We start from the raw sequence: 15,055 nt of genomic DNA on the forward strand, positions 1-15,055 counted from the left end.
AAAGAAATCAAACAGCTGCTAAAATCCATTTTTGTTTTCATTTGGTTGCGCTCAGTGTTTCCTTCAGAAGTTCTTGGTGCAGCGCCCCCACAGGCGAGGAGGGGAACAGGTTTTTTTAAAAAGCATTTGGTTTTTTGACACAGAAATGTTGCAGTTTTGGTCCCCAATCAAACTTTCAGCTGTGAAAATATCCTTAATTTCACAAAGCTGGAGTTTTGGGTTTTATTAACAGGTATCAGAGTAAAGTGGGCTCAAAATAAATGCTTCTGGGTGATTTTTCTTTTTAAAAGTGTTTTAAAAAACATTGATTTTCCTTTTACTTCATAATTACAACCACGTTGGTTTATACAATCAAAACACACTGAAGCTTCTGCTTCAAACGTGACAAAATGTGAAAACGTTCAGGAATTGTGAAAACTTTGTGATGTAAAACATTACAAACATGTCGACTAACATCTACTGTAACTCAAAGACGTCTGGCAGCACCTCATCTCTGATAATTAAACTCCTCGGTTTGATCTGAAGAATCCCCCTGAAAATTAACCGTCTTTCACCGGCAAGCTGACATGCAGTAACAGCTTCCAGAACTCATTTCATCACAAGTCTGCAGGTTTGTATCAGCCAGACGGAGCTGAACCAGAGCGAGACCAAATGATTCCCATCAGATTCGTAGCCTGAAGGTTTCAAACCGGTAACTCTCTTTGTGCCACAGTGACAACGTCAGTCAAACATTTTAATAAGATTTTTTTCTCAATTAAGGAAAAACACACACAAAGATTCCACCTTTCAGAGTGATTAAAGCCAGATTTATTCATTTGAGTCCATGTGGGATGGCAGCAGGCGCTGTTTCAACAAGTTTCAACTTTTCAGATGTAAAACTGCTTTACTATTTACTTACGTCAAAATTAAAAAACATTCTGTTAGTAGAAACGTCTTTACCTGTTTCATGACCTTATTGAATTCAATCTGCCTTCCAACATGTCTCTGCTTATTTAAACGCTCTGTAAAGGCGAAATTTGGACTTTGACTAGGCCACTGCAACATCTTCATTCTCATTTCTTTTTACCTCTATAAAATCAATGTTCAACACTCAACCTAGGTCAAGTTTCCTGTTTCACTCTGCAACTTTTCAGCTCACAACAGTTCATGGTTTGCTGCAAAACGGGCCCATATCATCATACATCCACCACTCTGCTTGACAAAAAGTGAAAAATAAATTACCCTGATTCAGAAAACCCTGATTTATTAGTTTGGACTTTAACTCATTAATTTTGATTAACTAACTACACAAAGGTTCCGGCCAGAACTTTTGTTTCATGTTTCTGGTACGTCTGTAAATTTGACGCACAAGCCACAACCGCTAACAACAAAGATGAACAACAAATCCACTTCTTGTTAATTTCTACTACAAGAAACGATCTTATCTGAACAGACTATTGTATTAAATGGAGTTAGCCTATCAGTGAAGCTATTCAAGCGTAAAACAGCATCTCAAAGCTAAATGTACCAGCAGCAGAGATGCTAACGCTAAGGTCAGCGCTCACAGCCCATATTTCTATCAGGAGTTCTTAAATAACCTGAAGAAAATAATAAATATTAACCTCGTTGAGCTCGTATGTCTTTTTTTCAATAACGTGGAAGCAAAAAGTGTTTTTGAATTGAAACTGAAGCTTATTTTGTTGAAATATGTTTTCTTTTAATTTCAGATCCTGTAATACTTGGTTATATCAGTTTTAATCGGGTCCCACCAGTAGTGGTTTTGATTTTTAATGTTTTTCATTTAGTAAAGCAGCTTATGTTGATTCCATAGACTAACCGCATAAAAAATATTTTTTGCTGTTTTTTTGGGGGCAGGAGGGTCTGACTGTACTGAGCGGCGATTAAAATGAAAAGTTTGAATTGAGTCCCAGTATCAGTTTATTTAAGGTGGCTGGTTCCTACAAGCCTGATGAGACATCAGTTTTTCTCTCATGTATTAACATTTCTCCTTCAGTTTCATTCATTCCAATGCAACAATGCAAACGAAGCAAGGCGGCCATGTTGTTTACAGAGAAGAAGGTCTTTAAACTCCTTCAAATACCAAAATGTCAATCTATTTAACTTTTCTGCCATGAATTAACATTCAGGCCTGCTAAACTAAAGTTCCCAGAGTGTCAGATGTAATTCCTGATAAATAAAACCTACTGGTTTGAGAAATCAGATTCTTACTTGTAAGGGTCACTGGGGTCGTTGGCGTTGCAGGCCTCGGCGTGTCCATTACACACACACCTTCCTCCGATGCTGATGTCTTTGATACTGTAGTAGTACTGCAAGAAATCAGCAGCACACAGGGAGTTATCAGCTGCTTGTTTTATTAATAAAACCCCTCCAACCCTGTTCTAACTGCCCCACTCGGCGGGGCCTCACCCTGCGGGTCACGGTGGGGTCGCGCAGCGCCTTGCCCATCAGGTGACCCAGCAGCGTGTTCGTCCTCAGGAAGCGGAGCCGGATGTTGGTGGCCTTGGTGAAATCCCTCAGCACTGGCGAATAGGAGAAATTCATGGCCCCGGGCCGGCCGTTCACCAGGGACACCACAATCTGATGTTGGGGGGGCGCCAAAGTTATCAAGTGACAAATGAAGACAAAAAAAATTCCAAATGTAGAAATTCTATAAAATGAAAGATTTTTGTACCAATGATTGTTTTTACTCGCATGTAAAGTGGTTCATCATATCTATTTCTTTAAGTTTTGGTGATATTTAGAATAACTTGTGTAAAAAAATAAGAACTGGAATACAAATTCTTACTTTTGCATTAGGAAAAATAGTAAACATTAAAGGTAACTTATTTTTCTTCCTGATACAGGTTAGGATAGCTCTATTTACAACACAATACATGCTAATTAAATTTTTTGCACAAAATCATTCTTAGATAATCAGTTTTTAGTCTGCTCAGTTTGCCTATTTTGTTTTAGGGCCTCTTGTCACTTTAAATCCAAACAAGTTGCTGCTGGCAACGCCCCCCCAAATCAACGTTTACACTTGCAAGTGAAAAAGGCTACAAACTGATGCGCAATTACACAACCGAAAAGCAGAAGTGAAGCCTCCTGCACAACTAACAAGAAAACAACAAGTGGTTTCTGAAAGGCAAGACATCAAAACATGTGTCTTGTGGCTTATCTTCTGGAAAGAAGATAAGCAACAAAACCAGTTTCTGGTGCTGCTTTTTATACAGTGATAAAACCACCTGACCAAACACGACGGAACTCTGCTGGGGTTGCTAGGTAACGGGTGGAATGCCGCTGGGGTTGCTAGGTAACGAGCTGTTCTTGCTGATTTGTGACATTATATTCCAGGTAGTATTCAAGACACCAAAAACATTAACTTTTTGCCAAAAAACATTTTTATGAGCAGCAGAAACCCAAATAAAATGTGAATTTTGCCTAGTAGCTCCCCTTTAAAATAACAAAATTAGCATAAACTCAACATTTTAAACAACTCTGTCTGTTACTAAGTATTTCCTGCACATGTTGGATCACCTCTCCGTTTTCCAGCGGGACTATTCGTGAGTACTCCGTGGTGCAGATGATGTCGTTGTCGTTGTTGATCCTCTCGATGGTTCTCTGTCCAAAGCGTTCGATGCAGTCCCTCTTAGACGCTGCAAAACACACAAAGGCAACGAACGAAATCACAGAATGTTTGCAAACATTTATGGATCCCCCACCAGGTTTACAGCCTGAAGACAAATAAAAAGCAGAGTGATAAAAATATTTTAAATGTTATGACTTCAGTTTGTTCAGAGTAACAAGCAGCTCTGAGTTTTACAACCTGGAGGCTAACGCTAATTTACCCAACGAGCCGGAGAAACCATGTCATCACTTTTCAGATCCAGTTACAAATTCTAGGTTGAAATTAAGTCTTGGCTTTGACTGGGTCATAAATCTGTTTTGATCTAAAACTCGGTTGTGTAATGTATGCCTGACACTTGTTTTGCTTATAAAAAAAAAAAAACTAAGAAAAAAAAAACAAAAATAAACTTTTATTTGGTCTTGTCAAGAAAATTCGAGCTCATCCCACTTCCCCATGCTGGAGATTTTAGTTTAACAGTAATAATAAATAAAGTTATCTTTAAAATGAATCACTCAAGTGACATCAGGGCCCAACAGTAGACTTAAGTGTCAATAAAATAAATCTGGTTGTGTGTGTTGTTTTTGTCTCATGCAAACTTTGCTTTAATTCTACTTTTTTCTATCTAATCATAAGAAATCATAGTCAGTCAGAAAGAGTCATTAAACAGGAAAAGCAGGTTTCCTGGAAAAAGAGGAAGTTTCCAGCCTGCAGATTTATAAAAATAGCTGAGACTATTTTAAAGCATGAAAGTTTTAAAGAATGAAATCTAAACATTATTAGTAATTGGATAAGATTCAAAGTAAAATACTTATATTAATATTGGTTTACTTGTAATAATACTTACACTTATATTTGTGAGAACTACAAGAAAAACAAGTAACTGTAACTTTAGTAGTAAATAATTAGAATCATGTATTATTCTTGGTTTCTTTTCAGAAAAACATCTGTAATAACTCACATTAAGATTATAATAAATATAATTAATAAGTTATAGTTATAAAATTATAAATGAATGCTAAATCAGAGAAGCTAAAGAAAATAAATGTGATATAAATGTGATTTTGACATTAAACTTGAAATGGTGTAAAAGGTTGTAAAACTGCAATTAAACATCACTGATATGTTGGAGGTAGATGGTAGGTGAAAGGTGACAGGAAGGGAAAAAGGGGAACTAACAGGAGAGCAGAGATGATCAGCACCTTATATGGAAACAGGAGGTTGAGCAGCCCTGAGACATTGGCACAGACATCATGACATGATGTCTCTTAAGACAGTGACGGATATGAGATCATCTGTCTAAGCAGACAGATGAACCCTATATAAGGTGGGTGCAAAAGAGGAACCGTTCGTTGGATCCTCCGGGCAGCTTCGAGCCAAGATCGAGATGGACAAAGAACTCTGCAGCTGAAGAAGAGCCGGGGCCACAGAGCCGGAGACTGTCCTGCACATGGAGACCAACCCGTCTGGCCCACAATCTGTGGCTTCGAATCGCACTTCTCTCATCGGCTGGGTTCTGACCCCAAAGACAAAGATGAAGACAAAGACAAGGAAGAAGAACTGGTGCCTTTTTTCCTGCCAGCACCAAGTCCTGTGTGACCTCACCATCCATGCGGAGAAGAAGTTCATCGGACCTGCGGAGATCCTGGCCTTCATTGATCAACATCTTCCTCCTGCTGCAACACCTTCTTCATCATCAAGCCAGGTCTGGGGTTCGAAACGCCAAACTCCGTCCGTCTCTCTCAAAGGTTCCCTTTTTTAGTTCTCAGTATCAGCAGTAGGGAAAGATAGACTAGATGATTGATTTTACTTATTTGATTATTTCTGCTACTGAATTAAGCTGTACTGACACTTGCAAAAATGCCTTACTAATAAAATATTTAGCATAAAGAAAATCTAAAGATGTTGTGGACATTCAGTTAATGAGTCACCTTAAAGTTCTTTGATGGTTGTAAAATAGCTGTGATGTTTGATTCTGGAGAGGAAGAGGTGGAAAATGTTTTTAGGTTGCTGGTAGCCCAAATGTAAAACATCATTCTTGGGACTCGCCCGAGTCACTAAAACCTACCTGGTTCAATAACAAATGCAAGTTGTAAAATAGAGAACGAGCGACCGTTAACAGGTGTGCTCTGTGAAACTAGTTGGCTGTAGGCTGCTCAGTCTGGCTAATTCACAGGGGGAAGAAGGGTGGGACACCTGGATGTAGGCCGTCAGATAACCAGGCGAATCGTTTCTCGAAACCAGCTTAAACAGAGTTTACTTCAGTTCTGGACAGGGTAAATCCCAGCAGATTTAGGAAACTCAACGGACCCGTTAGACGGAGAGCTGGTAGCACATCTCCCCTCTCAGAAGAGGAAGTACGAGAGTGAGAGAGTAGAGACAGAAAGGAGGGGGGGGGGGGTGTTGCGCAACAACAGTCTCAATAAAATTGTTTCTGGCATGTTTTAGTTTATTATTTTTATCAAATACAAAAATGCTACATAATTGTGTGCATTTAATAATAATAATAATAATAATAATAATAATAATAATAATAAAAAAAACACTAACTAAGAAAAGGGCCAAAAGTGCTTCCAAATTACACAGATTACACATACAGATTATTTTTGGACTCTTGAAGGAAATTATTTGGGATAATTAAGTTAAACGGAATGCTATTGATCAATGCTTGGCTGTGTGACGACGTAAAGCTGAACCATTGTAACCAATAGGAGAAGTCAACTGCAGTACCACTTTTCAACCCAAAGAGAGCAGCACTGAGATAAATTTAAGCAAAATAATGCAGAACGAAACAAATTTACACAAATTTCAAAATTCACACAGAAACATGAATACAGAACCATAAATAACCCACTAAGACAGTTAATCATCAGAAAATAAAGTTGATTTGGGGGGTCAGTTTCACGTTAAAGTCAAGCTGAGCCTTTTCCCGACGACGCTAAAATGTGGCAGCAGAGGTCCAACAGAACCTCTCATCTCCTCAGATGCCGCCTCCTCCTTTAATCAGATAAACTCCAAGCTGTGACCTGTTGCCAAACATTCCTGGAATCCCCTGCAGCTCACCTCCACCAGCAGCCGCTAATCAGTTAACATACCCCCCCACCCAGATGACCCCTGACCTCAGACGTCCTGTTAACTATGGATTAGAGTTGTAGCTACTGCCTTCCCCTGACATGGGTGGGTGTAGTGACAAACCTGAACCTTTAGAGTCACATAAAGACGGTTACAAAGTTGGCCTTCTATCGCCTGAAGAACATTTCAAAGAGAAATTCATCCATGTGTTTATCTTTAGTCGCATTTGCTACTGCAACCCTCATTCTAAAGTCCCTACACTCAGAGAATAGACTTTGAAATACTGCTGTTAGTTTGTACATCAATCAACAACTGTTGCTGCATCAACCTTCCAGACCGGTTCTGATTCTGGTCTGCTCTGCATCCCCAGAACCAGAACCAAACAGCATCCAGTTTCTATGCACCACAAAGCTGGAACAAACATTCAGAAAAACTTTTAAGTCTAGAATAAAAACCCACCTGTTTAAAGTTGATTTGATTCATAATAAATGGAACATAGATCAATGTATTGGATGGGTATTGATGATGGCATTTGACAAAATATGTTTGTTACTGGTTTTCCCAGTTGGTAAGTTTAAAATATTTTTATGATATAAAGCAATTTGAACTGCCTTGTTGATGAAATGTGCTACAGACATGTTGCAGAGTGACGTCACGAACAATATCCTGCCCTTCTCTCCCTGATAGAGGGCAAAAAACTGCTGGCTGATGATGACTAGCATTAGTTTTAGCTATCAAGGTTTCAGTATAATGCGCTAAATCTTAAAAGTACACCTGACTTATGAAAGAAAAAGAAACGCAGTTCTTTTATGCTAATTGTCAACACTACAACAACTAGATGACAAGGTCAGAAAAAAGTTTTAATTTCAGTTAAGTTAGCTATGCTAGCTTGACCTTGACAACCGTAATATGTAGGGGGCTGCAGAATTCTGTGTTTCGGTTCAGTAAAAAATAAAGAAAAAGAGGTGACCATCACACCAATTCTCTGACAGATTATCAGGTGATTAAATTAGCTAATCTACCACAGCGATCACTTATTAATAATCATTAAATAAACATCAAGCCTGAAAACTTAAAACTGCAGTAGTCTGTTCTTTGTGTGGGAAATGTTTGCATGTTTTTTTTGGTGTCAAATCCTGATACATTAGTGGCAGTTTTATCAGTTGCTACGGCAACATGTCTATGTGTAGTCTAGCCAACACAGAGAGCGAGAAAATAGAAGAAAACGAGTGTTTTTGAGTTTGGTTTATCTGCATGATTTTCCCCGTAGTTTACATACATGTCCAGGTTTCATTTTGTTAAATCGTTCTACTGCGAAGCCATGGATGGATGGCATGTAAAAGAATCGACTTTATGGCCTCCAGCGTTGTGCAAAGTATCCGGACGTGAACAAAAACATGCAACTTGATTGACTGATTGATGCTCATCAAATCTGAGTTGGTTTGATACTCACAGGCGAAGTACTGCCAGGGCTGGTAGGTCTGCCCAGAGTCCGTGGATCTCTCCAGAACCCAGAGGTCCGGACGGGGAGAGTTGGCAAATTTAATCAACACGTAGGCCACATGGAAGAGCTGCAGAGAGAAAAACAAAAGACAACATTAATAAAGATAATATATAATGCTGCATATATATGATTTCCTCTGTTTTTGCTTTGTTGTCACACAGACATGTTTTCATTTTAGGGCGTTTTCACGCCTGATGGTTCTGTACATTGTATGAATGGGGAGCAACATTAGTTACATTTTCACTTACATTTTCCTCTAAATAAATTAAATTGTCATTTCAGACCAGATTTTTTTGTTATTTATCAGATGCGCTAAATCTTAAGTAATTTCTGTGTAGTTTCTAGTGCAAAGATCTTTGTACACTTGAAGTAAAAACTTTAAAGTAGCTTTTCAGCAAGAAATGGGACCTTATCATCAACAATTCCTTAATATTGAAGAAAAGGTGCTAGTTTTATTGGCAAATTATTTCACTTATAAATAGACATTTTTCCTGTATTATAAAATAATCTGTACTTTGTCATCAATATTAATAAATTATTGACTTAAAACAAGGAGCTGAAAAGCTACTTGTGAGTTAGTTTTATCTTATTTCAAGTGTAGTAAGATATATATACTAGAAACCAAAAAATACTTGGTAAGATTTTGTGTTTTTGCAGTGGAAGTAATTTGAAAGGAGAAAAAGGTTTATTTTGCAGAACCATGACAAGAAAAAATTTGAAGTTGACCTTTTCTTTAGCATCAAATAGAAAATAAAATATTGTGAGGAAATTAAATCTCAGAGAAAAGACTGGAACAAGAAATGATGGATTTGAGATGAGAAGATGGAAGAGAAGAACAAAGAGAAGGAAATATGACAGACGGCAGGTTAATCAGAAACAGGAACAGCTGCTGGCCTTTAATAAAACCAGCCGACCTCTGCAGTGACCCCAGCGATTGACCTGTAAAACATGGCCTCCCTGAGGACGCGGCACGTCAAGAGCAACTAAATTACCTCTGATCTACTGCGTCCTGGTTCTGCCACGAGTGGCTGTCAAACGGCTGATTCCTGGATTTCCCAATGAGCTCCAGATGTTCGGCGATCTGTGGTGTCGGCGCGGCGCGGCTGCAGCCCGGACAACAAACTGCTCTCAACGGTACGAAGGGAAACAGTCCGAGCTGAAAACACTTCCCCAGCAGGAACAGGACGCAGCGCAACGCATGATATGCATCATAACTCCAAATCTGCTTCCCTGCATGAAGCTACGTATTTAAAAACCGTGACGTATTTCAGTGATTAAACGATGCAACTGTAACCACTCAAGACTTTAAAATGACATTCTACTCCAGAAAAAACTAGCAGTTTGGGAGAAACTGGGTTAAGAAGCCAGAAAATATCCTTAGAATACGGCTGAAACGATTAATCTGATTAATCGTGATTAATCATGATTAATCGATAAGTGAAATCAACTAATTTAGCTATCAATTAATCGTTATTTGGACTATAAAGACTCTAAAAAAGGCTATTTGGTGACAAAGCATACTCAAAGCAGTAATTAAGAAAAGGTTGTACAAAAATATATAAATTCTGCTTTTAAGACAAAAAAAATCTTTGCTTTAGCTTTACCTGGTTCACGTTCTGTAATAAAAATTACTTTTAAGAACCTTTTTCTATCCAGTTAATAATAGAAAAACAAATGGATCATCCCTACATTGTACTGATGTTAAGTCAAAAAGGGTCGAACTTTTCTCATATTAATGTTAGAAATATTTCCTTTTGCTGCAGATGCATATTTTACTACAAATAAACAAGAGTTCACTACAGGAATGCTGCTGATTAAAACAGGTAGAGAGAAAAATTATCTGCAGAACAAGTGTGCAATACTTTATATTTTGGTATCAAACCATACCAAGTAAATACAGACAGTATTGATATCCATGATACTGATTCTGATACTTTTTAACTAAGTTTGATATAAAATCAAACTTCTGAACTGTAGGTGTTTACGTGGTTTTTTCTTTCCATTATTTTCTTCAGAATTGGGACAAAGTTTATAAAATACTTTAACGTAAATGATTACTATGCATTTAGTGCGGATTTTCCCTAAATAAACAAAGCATATAAAATGACCATTTCAGAACAAAACAGGTAGACAATGTGTTTGAGTTGAGAAACTATGAAACTAAATAAAATTTTAAGAGGGAATCTTAAACTGAAATTGATATTATCAATATTTTGGATCAACCTGCCCACCTCTAATGGTGGCACACAGCCTGATTAGCTCAACAAAAGCTGAGCGAACACTAAACAGAAGCATATCTGGGGAGAAATGTCTAAACACATTAGATAATCTTTTAATGTGCTTAAAACAGCAAAATATTATATTAAAATTAGATTTTCTCCTTCAAAGACCATTGATACGACTAAAAAATATAATTTTCTCTTTTAATTTCAGTCTTTTTTTTTTTTTAGCTAAACAAGAGATAAATACTCCAAAGATGTAGATTTAGAGGCCAGGAAACAGAACGCAGCGTTCCTGTGTGTCCCTTAGGGTGAAAAGATATTGACCAAGAAAAAAAAATAAAACCTGGACATTCCTTTGAATCCTGGGTTAAAGTTTGACTCCCAGGGCAAATTCCTTCAACCAGAGAAATCTCCACCCAAAAAAACAACCCTCAGTTGCACAAGCCGTCCCAATCAGCCACGTTTTGATTTCTCTTTTGTTATATGTAAAAACTGAAGCTGAGATTAAATAATCCAGCTGATGGCGAAATCTGTAAGAGTATAGAAACATCCTTTATTGTTCCACAAAGTGAAAACAGCAGCAACAGATATAGATTCACACAAAGAGTTCTTAAAGTGTTAAAAATAATACTCTTTGTTACCCAGCAAGTCGTTGCTAGGTAACCAAACCGCTTCAAGGCCCCCCACATCGACTTCGGTTACCTAGCAACAACTTGTTGAGTAACTGGCGCAGCAGCAGTTTATGTTTTTCACCACCGTTTAAAATAAAAAACTCCAGCGAAAAGTGAAAACGGTGAAGGTAACAACAAGTTTGGCAGTTTTACAGATAAAAAAAACAATAAAAAAACAAAACAATAATTCATGATATTGTGTCGTAATATGTTTTTCAGCCATATCAACCAGCCCTATCCTAGTGCAAAAACATGTTTCTTTTTTTAAAATTGACATGTTTACATGTCAATTAAATTTATTGTAATTCAAATTTGTCCAATTTTATGGTAAATGGAATCGCAGCTACTGATTATGGTCAATTAAAAAGCAGCATTGGATTATTTGGTGCTTTATTTAAGCCTGTTGCAATAAGCAATAAATCAAATAATCACATGATAAATTATAACAAGCTCATTAATTTTCAATTTTGTGATTTATTGTTTATCTCTTTACTCTCTTTCTACCAAAACTTGAATGATAAACGTTTTCTCAGAGACTTCATAATTCATTTTGTGTCGTTTTGTTTATGTTGAACATTTAAAATATCTTCCAGTTCCAGCGATAAATGTTCATTAAAATGTAAAATTTATTGATCTTTGAGAATGTGTTCTTGCATTATTATTATGCCATTTCCATTATATTATATGAAAATGGTCTCAACACAACAATATTATCGATTATCGCAATAACCTCTGGGACAATTTATCATCCAGAAAATTTTTTATTGTGACAGATTTATCTATAATTTGATTCTCACTGTTTAATCTTAAGATCAGGCTGAAAGAAAATCCCCACTGTGGCCGTCTCCAGCTCTCAGTGGGAGCCAAGTTGGTTGTCTTGTATGAAAACACACACACACACACCTCCACTGGATTTATGGATTGGCAGCGGTCTGCCAGGTCAACCTCCCTAAACTGCTTGCAGAGCCATTAATCAGCCTGCAGTTACCGCCACCGCAGCCAGGTGGCCGCAGGACGAGGCCCGGGGGCAGAACCCGGCGTAACAAACAGGAACCAAAACAAAAACACAACACTTGACTCATCATTTGTTCCATCTTCTGTATGACTCAGAAATGGTACACTCCAACCAATGAAAATGCAAGATGAATGCAATTATCTGAGTTTTTTCCCCAGTAAAACTCATAATTTAGTCACCCAGTACTTAACAGCAACTAAGGGAAACTTACCCCACTACACATGCAGACAAGTAGTAGCAAACGTGTTCAGGGAACAACTAGTAGATAAAATACACTTCATCTTCTAGTTCTTGGGTTTCTCACCCCTTTCAGATGGCGCCCTGGGCTTCTGCCCATATCAAAAACAGCCACCGTATAAATGTTTTTGTTTTTTTTAATCTTCTAATCTTCAAATCAAACATGTCTGAAGATTCTCTGTTCTCCAGGTTTTTATGTTAAGGAACTCTTAAGGAAGCCATTTCGTTTTAAACACATTAAATTTTTCAGATTAATTGCATTCGTTAGCATTAGCAGTCCTGAAAAACACGACATTTTACCAAGTATTTTTGGTCTAGTTTCTAGCGCCAATATCTTCAAGTGAAAATAAGACAAATTTAACTTACGAGTAAGCTTCCAGTAAAATATAAGCTGTTATTTAAAGTAAATAATTCCTTAGTATTGATTAAAAAATGCTGGTTCCACTGCCAATTATTTCACTTATAAAAAGACATTTTTTCCAATTTCCCAAGTGAAATTATCTGCCAGTGGAACTCGAACTTTTCAAATCAAGTTTAAGAAATAATTGACTTAAAACAAGCTATATATTTCTTACTGTAAAGTTACTTGTGAGTTAGTTTTGACTTATTTAAAGCGTACTAACTGCTTTGCACTAGAGGAATTATCTGAAGTTTACTATCATTTATGTGTGTACGTCTCAGGAATTCAGGTGTGTGTGTGTGTCTGGCCCCAAGCCGGTTTAATGATTGCACACATTCCTGGGTGGTGGCACATTCCCAGCGCCTCAGGTAACCATGGAAACAACACAAAATGACAGGAGCAGCAATGCAGCGCCACCAATGCAACCCCTACACAGCTGAATCAAATGAATGCTTAAAGCTGCACTATGTAACTTTTAAAAAGTATAAATTTGTTGACGCTGTCACTATGTCATGACAGTCAAGAAAGGTAATCTGTGATTAAAAAAAGAGCTCCTCTGCTTTCTCCCAGTGCTAGCTAGAAACAACCAATCATTTGCTGTCGATCAACTCCCTGATAGCAGAGCCCGTCATGAATGCTAAGGCTAGTTAGCATAGCCACCAATGACAAACAGTTTTCCTTGAATGTAAGTTTTTATCTGCCATTAGCACATTTGGTACATGAGAATGATTGACAGCGCTAAGACCGGCCTCCTGGCTCTGATTGGTTGTTTTTGCATTGCAGCTCAGGGAGGAAGTGGAGATCAATCTTCTCACAGATTATCTGTGTCCTATTACACTGAAACAACATGGTTACAGTTTAACAAATATGGATAAAAACATTGTAAACGTTACATACTACAGCTTTAAGGCACTGATGGAACTAATTCGATGAAGCGAAAGTACACCTGAAAAGAAATGTTAACATTTCTCTATAACTAGTCTGCTTCAACTATTCATTTTTTGTCTCTGCAGGAGACATGAATACATCTGAGAAGCGTTTATCAGTTGAATAATTATGCATGATTTTTAACTAAATCAAATGACAAAAAAACCAAAAACTCCTTGATGGAAATTGCAACATCATCATCATAAAAGCCTTTTTGGATTGTAGAAGTTGCAGATTCTGGCTCCAAGTGAATTTATTCAAAACTCTCTGAGCTGCGTTTCCAACTGGGATTTGATGAATCACTGTAACTTGCATCATAACTTAATTAATTTTTTTTTAAAAAGTGAACCTTCTCTGAGAGAATATTCCCCAGAACTGCTGATCCGAGCCGACTCCTCCCTGGTGTATAAACAAACCGTTCGGACCACAAAAACAAAGCAATAAAAGATTCCCTGGGTTTTTTCTGCAGACCTCCTGAATCTGGACCTACACCAGAATCTAATCAAGGCTTGTTTGGCCTCCAGGCAAACGCCTCCCTGCTGCGATGACAGAAATAATGTCACTATTTAAACAAAGTTCCTCTATTAAATAATAACAACCAGCAATTAGTGAGTAAAACAGACATGATGTTACCAGATGATTGACCGAAAACAGACACCTGGAGCCGACTTCAGTCCAAGACAAATATGTGAGCGACTACATCCAACCGGCCTCCATAAAAGGAAATTCAGGACAAAACTAGAGGCCGTCAATATCTCATCCAATCAGTTTTCCTAAACTGATTGGATGAGATCAGTTTAGGAAAAAAGACAACATTGGGCAACCTATAAATGTTCCCATCTGAAAACCATGACAGAAATATCCCAGTAAAATATTTCTGATGGTTTCATCACAACATCATCAGCATAAACGAGAACAGGGTTTTATTTTTAAAATATTTAATATTTTGTTTAGTCAATAAGCTGTTTCGTCAGGAGTTTATTGGTGTATCAAGTTCTGTTAGGCTGCTCTTGGCAGTTGGTGGTTACCATAGTAACCAGTAATTGACAACTCCTCCCCCTTTTTCAGTTGCCGTTGGTAACCGGGGTATGTATTAGAATCAGTTCAGTGTTTTCTTTACAAATATAATATTTTAACAGACAAATTTAATACTATACAGTGTTTAATGACTAATTTTGCTATGTTTTGTAAACGTTTTTAACTATTATTAATGTTGTCCATTTTAGCTATGTTTAATGTTACAAATGTCAACTGCTGCTAATTGCTCTTTGGCAGCTATTGTTTTGTAGCTTGTTTAGGACTATTATATTTTATTTAATGTATAGGGGCTGAGGTTATCTTAAATAAATCTATTTTTATCAAACGTTTATACATCTTTGAACAATAAAAACTAAATTTTGACT

General features: G+C 37.3%; 1 protein-coding gene across 2 annotated transcripts in view; it reads right to left on the reverse strand.

Annotated features, from left to right (window-relative positions):
• lama5 (laminin, alpha 5) overlaps nucleotides 1-15,055 on the reverse strand; it is a 103,951-nt gene that overhangs the window by 65,198 nt on the left and 23,698 nt on the right. For both annotated transcript variants that reach the window (XM_028010891.1, XM_028010890.1), the window contains exons 3-6: nucleotides 8,130-8,247; nucleotides 3,517-3,635; nucleotides 2,407-2,577; nucleotides 2,209-2,306 (exon numbers count right to left, since the gene is read on the reverse strand). In XM_028010891.1, the coding sequence (XP_027866692.1) occupies nucleotides 2,209-2,306; nucleotides 2,407-2,577; nucleotides 3,517-3,635; nucleotides 8,130-8,247 (506 nt within the window). The remainder of the gene's footprint in view (nucleotides 1-2,208; nucleotides 2,307-2,406; nucleotides 2,578-3,516; nucleotides 3,636-8,129; nucleotides 8,248-15,055) is intronic.

Source organism: Xiphophorus couchianus, chromosome 24, assembly GCF_001444195.1.
Source record: "Xiphophorus couchianus chromosome 24, X_couchianus-1.0, whole genome shotgun sequence".
NCBI lineage: Eukaryota > Metazoa > Chordata > Actinopteri > Cyprinodontiformes > Poeciliidae > Xiphophorus > Xiphophorus couchianus.